At 37.2% G+C, this 11,356-nt stretch overlaps 1 protein-coding gene across 1 annotated transcript; it reads right to left on the bottom strand.

The window, feature by feature from the left end:
• Nucleotides 1-6,254: 6,254 nt before the first annotated feature.
• Nucleotides 6,255-6,990, bottom strand: LOC120209025. Its single transcript, XM_039208117.1, has 2 exons — nucleotides 6,720-6,990; nucleotides 6,255-6,661 (listed from the first exon to the last, which is right to left on the bottom strand). Exons 1-2 carry the CDS (start codon nucleotides 6,988-6,990, stop codon nucleotides 6,255-6,257), a joined length of 678 nt encoding a protein of 225 aa, XP_039064048.1.
• Between the last annotated feature and the right edge of the window lie 4,366 nt (nucleotides 6,991-11,356).

Raw genomic sequence — 11,356 nt, 5'->3', positions numbered from 1 at the left:
GTAAAGTTAAATAAATTGGGCTAGCAGCCGGCTGCTATAATAGTCTAAGGTGGCTGCATAATTGTGTTGAAAATGGTAATGGGTAAAGTGCACTTTAGGATATTTTAAAATATTAATCTCTAAACTTCAACTATAAATACCCTAGCTCATTTAACTTCAAAATCATCTCAAAATCCCAAATCATTTTCTTTCTCCCAATACTAGAGAACTTTCTTGTGAGTAGTGAGTGTTTTGTAAACACCTGTAAATTTTCTCTCTTAGTAAAAGATCTGCAGCAATCCGGAGACGTAAGCAAAATTGGCTGAATCCCGTTATCAATTTCGGGTATTATTTTTCTGCTTTTTATTTTGCATTCTCACTAATCTGGTTATAAGAAAATTACTTGTACTCATTTTATTTCTCAACAATTGGTATCAGAGCTTTTGGTTGTGAATTTTGTCAATTTTTTACGATGTTATTATTTATTACTATTCACGTGAATAGTAAAATTTTGTCGGCGATACGAATTTGTCGATGGAGGTGTTCTAATACACGGTGATTCGCAAGAACTGTCAGAAACGATCCAAACGAAGCCAGATTCGAGTGGGAGCGATGGCTACAGACGAAGGGAATGTGAAAATTGAAAAGTTTGATGGTGCGGACTTTGGCTTTTGGAAGATGCAGATTGAAGATTTTATGTACCAGAAAAATCTATATCAACCTCTATCAGGAAAGCAACCAGAGGGCATGAAAAATGAAGACTGGGCTCTTCTCGACAGACAAGCCCTCGGAGTTATCAGACTGACGTTGTCCCGAAATGTTGCTTTCAACATAGCAAAGGAAAATACCACGGTGGGTCTTATGGCGGCTCTCTCCAGTATGTATGAGAAGTAATCGGCCCCAAACAAAGTTCATTTGATGAGACAATTGTTCAATTTACAGATGACGGAAGGGGCATCAGTGGCTCAAAACTTAAATGAACTCAACACAATTACAACCCAGTTGAGTTCCGTGGAAATTGAATTTTGATGATAAAGTTAGAGCTTTAATACTCTTATCATATATATCAGACAGTTGGAATGCTACTGTTACAGCAGTTAATAACTCGTCGGGAAACAACAAATTGAAATTCGACGATATTCGGGATCTGGTATTAAGCGAAGAAATTCGACGGAGAGAATCGGGTGAATCATCAACTTCCTCATCCTTGCACACGGAGTCTAGAGGGAGAACTTCATACAGAAATTCAAATCGTGACAGATCCAAATCCAGAAGGGAAAATCAAGAACGGGAAAGAAAGATTATACATGTTATAATTGTGGCAAAAATGGTCACTTTAAAAGAGATTGTCGAGCACCAAAGAAAGATACCGACGCACAGGAATCTGCCAACATGACAGAGGAGACAGGTGATGCCATGATTCTAAGCGTCAACAGTCCGATTGAATCATCGATCTTGGATTCAGGAGCATCTTTCCACCCCATGCCAAGAAATCATGGAGAACTATGTCAGTGGTGATTTTGGGAAGGTTCATCTAGCTGATGATGAAACCTTGAAGATCGTCGGAAAAGGAGACATCCGATTAAAGTTACCAAACCAGACCACCTGGACGTTGAAGGGAGTGAGACATATTCCTGGACTTAAAAGAAATTTGATTTCTGTAGGACAGCTTGATGGAGAAGGATATAACACAACCTTTTCAGGCTGTGAATGGAAGATTACCAAATGAGCACTCGCCATTGCTCGTGGTAAGAAGACTGGTACTCTCTATGTAATCTCAAATTTAGATAATATCATTGCAGCAGTAGATGCTGATGGAAAATCAAACCTATGGCACCAAATGTTTGGCCATATGAGTGAGAAATGGATGAAGACACTTTTGTCAAAAGGGAAGCTTCCGGATCTAAAGAGTGTAAATGTCGGAATATGCGAGGATTGTATCTTTGGCAAACAAAAGAAAGTCAGTTTTACAAAGATTGGCAAGACACTCAAGGCAGAAAAGTTAGAGTTGGTTCATACTGATGTATGGGGACCATCTCCAGTTCCATCTCTTGCAGACTCACTATATTATGTCACCTTCATTGATGATTCTACAAGGAAGGTGTGGGTTTATTTTCTGAAGAAGAAATCAGAAGTCTTTGATACCTTCAGAAAATGGAAGGTCATGGTGGAAAATGAGACTGGTTTGAAAGTCAAGCGGTTGAGGTCTGATAATGGAGGAGAGTACATAAATAGAAGATTCAGAGATTTCTGCGCAACAATGGGATCAAGATGGAGACAACAGTTCCTATGACATCGCAACATAATGGGCTGGATTACCCAAATTTCTATGTGCTGAAGCTATCAACACTGCAACTTACTTGATCAACCGTGGGCCCTCAGTTCCTTTGGATGGAAGAATACCATAGGAAGTTTGGAGCAAGAAAGAAATAAACCTTTCACACTTAAGAGTGTTTGGTTATGTACACATAGACTCTGCTGAAAGAAGTAAACTTGATGCTAAGTCCAACAAATGTGCCTTTGTTGGTTATGGCGGTAATGAGTTCGGTTACCAGTTTTGGGACTATGAAAATCGAAAGATCATCAAAAGCAGAGATGTCATTTTCAATGAGAATGTGATGTACAAAGGCAGGGCAACCATAGAATCAAATAGCTCCAATACCAAAGCTGAAATAAAGGAATTTGATGAGTTTGAGGATATTTCTGCAAATGATGTTCATATCGGTCCTGAAGTAGTTCAAGAAGAACCAGGCACACTAGAACTGAGACGCTCATCCAGAATTCTTAAATCAACCCAACGGTATTCTCCTTCTTTGCACTACTTGTTGCTGACTGACAATGGTGAACCAGAGTGTTATGATGAAGCAATGCAAGTGGAGGATTCAGTCAAGTGGGAGTCATCCATGAAAGATGATATGGACTCGATTATGTCAAATCAGACGTGGGAATTAGCTGAATTACCACCAGGCAAGAAAGCGCTCCATAACAAGTGGATTTACATGATCAAATAAGAGCACGATGGGAGCAAACGCTACAAAACAAGATAGGTTGTCAAAGGTTTTCATCAAAAGGAATGTATTGACTACAATGAAATTTTCTCTCCAATTGTAAAATTGTCTACAATCAGACTGGTGTTGAAATTGTAGCTACAGAAAATTTACATCTTGAGCAGTTAGATGTAAAGACAGTTTTCCTTCATGGTGATTTGGAGGAAGAAATCTATATGTGGTATGCAGAAGGCTTCATAGAGGCAAGCAAGGAAAACCTGGTATGCAGGCTGAAGAAGAGCTTATATGGTTTAAAACAAGCTCTTAGACAATGGTACAAGAAGTTCGATAGCTTCATGGGTAGCAGTAGTTTTATCAGATGCCAAGAAGATCATTTTTGCTACATCAAGAAGTTCGACAACATCTTCATTATTTTATTGTTGTATATTGATGACATGCTTGTTGCAGGTTCAGACATGCAAGAGATTATAAACTTGAAGCAAAAATTGTCAAAGCAGTTTGCAATGAAAGATCTGGGCGCTGCAAAGCAGATTCTAGGGATGAGGATAAAGAGAGACATAAAGTTGGGGACTTTGATGTTATCACAGGCTGAGTACATCAACAAAGTACTCTCCAGGTTCAACATGCAAGATGCTAAACCAGTAAGTACACATTTAGGTGTTCATTTTAGACTCTCCAAAGAACAGTCACCAAAGACGGAGGAAGAACGTACACACATGGTAAAGGTGTCGTATGCCTCAGCAATTGGAAGTCTGATGTATGTCATGGTTTGTACCAGACCAGATATTGCTCATGCAGTGGGAGCTGTTAGCAGGTACATGAATAATCCGGGCAAGTTACACTGGGAAGTAGTCAAATGGATTTTCAGATATCTGCTGGGTACTACAAACAAATCACTTTGTTTCAAAGGTGGAGATACGATACTGACAGTATATGTAGATGTTGACTTAGCTGGAAACGTTGATATCAGAATGAGCACTATAGGGTATGTTTATACTCTAGGATGTACTGTAGTGAGTTGGGTTTCTCAACTACAGAATATAGTTGCTCTCTCCACAACTGAAGCAGAATATATCATTGTTACGGAAGCCAGCAAGGAGATGGTTTGGCTCCAAAGTTTCTTGGAAGAGTTAGGCAAGAAACAAGAAAACAATGTCTTGTACTGTAATAGTCAAAGTGTCATCCATCTAGCGAAGAATTTGTCTTTTCATTCCATGACAAAACATATACAACTGCGATATTATTTTATCTGGTCTCTTATGGAAGATGGGATTTTGAAACTTGAAAATATTAGTGGAGCTCAAAATCCGACAGACATGTTGACAAAGACGGTGACCACGAACAAACTGAAGTTGTGTTCAGTTTCAGTTGGCATGCTAGCGTAACAAGACCGTAAATGCTTCTGCAGTGATCGAGGTGTGAAGACAGATTAAAATCAGTCTTCAAGTGGGAGATTGTTGTAAAGCCAAATAAATTGGGCTAGCAGTTGGCTGCTATAATAGTCTAAGGTGGCTGCATAATTGTGTTGAAAATGGTAATGGGTAAAGTGCACTTTAGTCATTGCATTTTAGGGTATTTTCAAAGATTAGTCCTTAAGCTTCAACTATAAATACCCTAGCTCATTTAGCTTCAAAATCATCCCAAAATCCCAAATCATTTTCTTTCTCCCAATACTAGAGAGCTTATTGTGAGTAGTGAGTGTTTTGTAAACACCTGTAAATTTTCTCTATTAGTAAAAGATCTGCAACAGTTCGGAGACGTAAGCAAAATTGGTTGAACTCCGTTATCAATTTCGGGTATTATTTTTCCGCTTTTATTTCGCATTCTCACTAATCTGGTTATAGGAAAATTACTCGTATTCGTTTTATTTCCCAACAAGAAAGGTGTTGACGATGGAATAGAGAAAATTCGTAGCCCTCAACAACCTCAAGAACTTGTTCGATTATTTGCTTCAATGGTAGATTAATCATCTTCTAATTCGTCTTCTCTAACGTTTTCTTTAATGTCTCCTTTTTCTTCTTCGACGAATGCTTCTTTGACATCTTCAAGAATGATTTTTCATTTCTCTTCTGATGCATCCCTAGTCAATTTACTTCCCTTTGTCAATGCTCTACTCATCAATGCAAATTATTTTATGTTTAGCCCTCAAAATCAACAACATGAGTTCATTTATCGATCATTTTTGTTGAAGAATCGTCACATGTACTGTTGCAAATTGTTTTCTTTAAAAAGCAATGAAATTCAATATTTTTCAGCACTTGTTTTGGATTTCTTCATTGCTAATGGAAGCGAATCGATTGTTGGGAGTGATGGTGGTGACAAAAGTGATGGTGGTGGAGGTGATGGTAAGGTTTATGAAGTTATTGATAAGAGATATGGTGATGGTTGGACTTTTGGTTAATTTAAAAGGGTGTTGGGGTTGAGAAAGGACGGTGGCGGCGGCGGCGGCGGTGGAGGTGTGGAAAGAGAGGGATATTTTTATATATATTTTAATTAAATATATTTTTATATAAAAATTTTAAAATTAAGAGATGATTTGGTATCTTTTGATTAATCATCAAAATATATTTTTAATAGAATTAACAATTTAAGATAAATAAGTAATGATTTAAATTCAGAAAATAAAATGTCTCAAAAATATTTTAAGAGATAATTTAATATAAATAATATATTTTAAGGGATAATAATACATTTAAGACTAGTATTAATTAAAATTGAAAACTACAGTTTAGTTAATTTGTGAAAAGAAAAGCTGCCGAAATCTGGGAATCGATTGGGAAATGAGTGGTCCCTTTATCCCCTCCCAATCCATTATATTATTACTTATTATAAAATTATTTTAGAATTTCAAAACCTTTTTATATAGTTGACCAATAATGCATTTTTTATATTAGCACTTTAATTTTAGATAATGTAATCTTTTATAATTAAATTGATTTTTTTTGGATAATTACATTTTATTACCCAAAATAGCAGTAGCTGCTACATAACAATTCAATCAAATGAACAAAGAGGGGGTACTACTTACAACAAAAATTAGACAATATCCCATTGAGTACAAAGAGATGAATTTTTGTAATATGTTCTATTGATATCCCTATTACTTAGAATAGATTCAACAATATCCTTAATAGCATTGACAATTCCTTCTTCAGTTCTGCAACTTTCTCTAAAAATCCGACGATTTCTTTCCTCCCGAATGGTGTAATTAAAAGCGCACCATGATAGGAATTATGTTATGCTTCGGGACATGAAGAGGGTACCAAATCAAATTATGCCAAGAAACTTTAGTGTCTTTAGGACAAATATATTCCCAGATTTCTTTTGTAGCTTTGCTGCCGTGATAGGAATTGCTTGAGCAACATTTCTGATTTTTTGCATTCGCCTGAAGCACCAGCTAGCACTTGGATATTCGTCCATGGTCCAGAAATATTGCTGCTTAATTATGTAATTATGGATCCACGCAACCCATAGAGAACCTTCCCCTGTGAGTAGTTTCCTTGTAAGATGAATTAAGCATGCCTTATTCCAGGTCTTGAGATCCTTTAATCCTAGGTCTCCTTTGGATTTAGGCTGACAGATGTTCCCCCAACTCACCCTTGCACCAGTTGCAGGACTGTCCGAGCCTTTCCAAAAAAATCTGGCTTCTTGATGATGGACTGAGGTAATACAAACTGCATGTACCAAAAATTTGCAACCTATAGAGGACGGTTTTAATAAGCTCAATCCTACCTGCATAGCTCATTTTCTTCGTAGACCATTGATGAAGTCTGCTCTTGATATTGTCAAGAAGGGCTTTACAATCTTTGTCAGTTAGCTTTCTTATGACAAGAGGAACACCCAGGTAACGAACAAGTAGTCTACAATGTTTAAAACCAGAATAATTGATGATAGAATCAATATTATAAGTAGAAATACCAGCTGTGAAAATCTCGTATTTGCTTACATTAAGCTTCAACCCTGAATACTCATAAAAGTAGTCCAATATAGTAATGACACCCATAATAGACTGAAAGTTTCCTTTGCAAATGACAAGTGAGTAAGTCCAATTTTTTTGCATTTAGGATGAAAGGTAAAAATCCCTCTTTTAGCAACAGTATTAAGAATATTAGAAAGGACATTCATTACCATAACAAACAACGTAGGGGATAGAGGGTCTCATTGTCTAATTCCATTGGCTCCATTGAAATATCCCACCAAGCTTCCATTGAGAGAGATAGAGTATCTAGCATCCGTATAGCAAGATATAATCCATTCGATGACTAACAGAGGTAAATCCAAAGCTTTAAGAATAGCATGAATGAAGTACCAATTGATGGAGTCGAAAGCCTTTTGAAGATCAATTTTAAGTGCACACCTAGGGGAAATGATCTTTCTCCCATATCCTTTAACAATTTCTTGAGCGAGAAGTGTGTTGTCAACTATACTCATGTCTTTGACAAAGGGAGATTGATTAGGGGAAATAATCCTTGGCAGTAAATTTGTAATTCTGTTGACAATAATCTTTGTGATGGTCTTGTAAATAATAGAACAACATGAAATTGGGTGAAAGTCAAAAACTTTGCTAGGAATCAATTTTTTTGGAATCAAAGCAATAACAGTTGCATTAAAGGTTGGATAGATGTAAGATTCATGAAAGAAATACTTAATAGCCTTAAAAACGTCATTGCCAACCACTGGCCATGCTTTCTTGAAAAAGAGAGCTGTAAATCCGTCGGGACCTAGGGCCTTGTCATTACCTTGACTGAAAATAACATCTTTGATCTCATCACTAGTAACTTCCTTGACAAGAGTTTCGAAATCTTCAAAAGAGGGAATAGACTGCATCAGATCTTTGAGAAGTGTAGGAGGGCATTCTTTAACATTAGAATCCTTGGTGCCTAAAAGAGTTTTGAAATACTCTAGTATTTCCGAGGAAATTTCATCAAAAGATTCAAGTCTTTCCCCCTGATTGTTAACAAGAACCCTTATAGTCTGTCTCTTGTTCTTAGTTGCAATTTAGCTTTTTGTCGTAAGAACATGGACTCAACTTCTTGAAGAGAATAGAGCTCTCTTTGCAACTCCAGTTCATTTTTAATGGATTCTTCACCTCTTAAAGTAAGAATTTGTTGCCTTTCGAGTTCTTCTCTTTTTACTCTAACTCGAGTGGTGATGTCACTGAAGTAGTTTATATTGAGCTGTTTAAGACTAACTTTGAGGCGTTTAAGCTTTAAGAATAAAGACTTCATAGGATTGCCTTGAGTTGCCATACTCCATGATTGACTAACAATATTTAGAAACTCAGGATGAAGTGTCCAACATTTGAAAAATTTGAAGGGTTTTGGTTTATTAAATTGAGCCTCTTTGTGAAGATAAACCACTGCCATACAATGATATGAAGGACCAGGTGCTAAGAATTCCACAATTGAGTGAGGAAAATATTCAAACCAAGTGGGATTGATGAGGACTCTGTCAAGCTTGCGAGCGATGAAATTTTCTATTTGTTTGTTACTCCAAGAAAATGTAGGACCAAAGAATGGGTGATCATGTAACTGTAAGATCTGAGTAATTTCTTGAAAATCTAACATATCAGAAGAGGTGAACATATCCGTAAAGTCGCGGTCAGTGCTTTCTTCATTGTTCAAGATGACATTAAAATCCCCTCCCAAGAGCCAAGGAATGTCACTGAAATCTGACTCGAGATGTCGGAGTTCTTGCCAAAGTTGTCTTCTAGTAATATCGTTATTACTACTATAAATTATTGTGATAATGAAAGGAACATTTTTAAACTGACCTTTGACAGTGATACTCTGATCTGACACATTACATAAGGAGATTTCCAGACCCTTCCTCCACAAAACTCATATTCTACCATTTGCTGCAAATTCATAGTTGGTGATAACATTCCAATTCTCAAAATAAGTAGCTAAAATATTAGTTGATTTTTCCACTTTCACTCTAGTTTTCATCAAGCAGAGAATATCTACATTATTTTGGGCTGCCATTCGAAGGATTTGACCTTGTTTAAGAGGATTATTCAATCCTCTTACATTCTAAAAGTAAATGATCATTTTCCTTGGGTTGAGGAGCTCGATTCCCCTCCCTTGCTTCCTCCTGAAGAACTCATAGATTTGTCAAGATGAGCCTTCTGTTTAGTTCTGAGTTCTTTTAACAAATTTGCAACACCAGAGGTTGCTGCTCTAACTTTTTTACCTTGATTCTTTGCAGCAGGTTGTGTCTCATCAGTCGAGTTTAGAAGTTCAATTCTGTTGCTTGACCCTGTTAATGCATTACGAGCTTTAACATCCATTCCTCTACCGTTTTTACCAAGAGTAGTAGGAGCAGAAATATGATCAGCAGAATTGTCTGGAAGATCTGGTAAATTCAGGTTTCCTTCACCATTCAGCTCAGAAGCAATTTCTTGAACGATGACATTGGGGGAAGAGTAATATGATTTAACGGAATCCCCTGAAACATCACAGTCTTTGCCTGAGTGTTGCGCCTCTAAGTAGAATTTGTTTCCTGTAACATTATCCTCTAATGATTGGTTCAAAGAAGATTTCGAACCAACAGCCTTTAAAGTTTGATTTCCTTCAGGACGAACCTCTTCAGGAACTGGGGAGGCTGGAATGACATTATCTTTTTTCCTCCAGACCATTGATGGCGCTTGAGAATTAGGATTATGCTTATACCCTTTGACACTATGGCCAAACACATTGCAATTTTTACAGCTAGAAGGCATCCACGACACTTCAATAACAATCAAAGTAGTTTGGCTGTTATTTAGAACAACATCAATAAATTCAGGAATAGCATCTGACGCCCCAATTTCAACACACACTTTGGCAAATTCTAATCTAGATTTCATGTCAGTGATAAAATCCATTGAGAGGGGGTCACCTATCGCACTTGCAATATAGCTAAGGCCTTCGCATGAAAACAGTTCTAAAGGGACATTAAATAAGTGTACCCAGATTGGAATTCTAGATAAATCAAGATGCAACTTTTCCATGTTTGGAACCCATTTTCTTAGAATTAATGGTTTGTTAAAGATGTGTCAAGGGCCATTCTCCAATACCCAATCCCGTGCTTGTTTCGAACTAAACGAAAATAGGTAAAAATTGTTACCTGCATAGTTGACTTGCAATTTTGCTCCGTGTAAGGGTTTTCTCCATAGTGATTCGAGAATTTGTTGCAGAGAAGCAAGTTTGGGAGCAACATCTAGGAATTGCCCAACAAGAGAAAGTCTCCATTCAACAATTCCACCTTCGAAAACTTCAGGTGGTGGATGGACAGTAGGAATTCCATCTCGAGAATTTGGGGGGAAAGTATTGTAACTGATTTTCAGTGGGACACGAGAACAACTTACGCCAGTCCATCAATAAACCGAGTTGAAATTTAAACAGGATGAAGATGAATAAGAAAAGAAATAACTTTGAGGAGATGATCGGATCGCCACAGCAGATTTCTCAGAAGCCATTAGCCCTGCTAATGTGTGCCGAGAGAAACCCACACATCAGAACACTATTCACGTATCGACTGTGATAATGAAAGAAATTAATTAGATTTTTAATAAAATTTAGAATTCTTTAACAAATATTTGAAGCTATGTAATGTTTTTATTTGTTGTGAGCACAATATGCCATGTGATTACATATTAAGTAACTTTGAGGAGATGATCGGATCGCCACAGTAGATTTCTCAGAAGCCATTATCCCCGCTAATGTGTGCCGAGAGAAATTCACACATCAGAAAACTATTCACGTATCGACTGTGATAATGAAAGAAATTAATTAGATTTTTAATAAAATTTAAAATTCTTTAACAAATATTTGAAGCTATGTAATGTTTTTATTTGTTGTGAGCACAGTATGCCATGTGATTACATATTAAGTGTTCAGACACTTATTTCGTTTGACAATTAGCCATCGACCGAACCGACAATGTTCATTTTGTTAGTCCATATCCTGTGCAAATATTTGATTTTTTATTTAGATATCCTAATCATGTGTAGCATTGCATTGAACCAGGTGTGGCAGTTCGATAAAAACAAGCAATGTTGTAGTTCGATAAAAACATGGCAACTTGACTTGTCTCCGTGACTTCAAGGCTGCTCTCCCGGCTCTCAAGATTGAACCTTGCCGTCCGTTTGCATTGGCCTTGTATGCTTATCGTCGAACTTTCCCAATAGAAATGTCCGGTGTACACAGGCCTTCCGACCAACATACTCAAACTATCCATTGCGCAAAGGATATTAATTCTTCGAAGGATAGCAAAGGTAGGGTGAAGTCCTCCTTGGGGGATTTCGATCCTTGACCGCCGTCGCTCGTGCCGGTTACACGGTGCGGAAGCAGACAAGCAGGCGGAGTATAAGCGGCATTTTTGCGCGT

Source organism: Hibiscus syriacus, unplaced genomic scaffold (genome assembly GCF_006381635.1).
Source record: "Hibiscus syriacus cultivar Baekdansim isolate YM2019G1 unplaced genomic scaffold, ASM638163v2 tig00000646_pilon, whole genome shotgun sequence".
Taxonomy (NCBI): Eukaryota; Viridiplantae; Streptophyta; class Magnoliopsida; order Malvales; family Malvaceae; genus Hibiscus; species Hibiscus syriacus.
The sequence above is the reverse complement of the archived record's forward strand: the minus strand, read 5'-3'. Positions and strand labels throughout refer to the sequence as shown.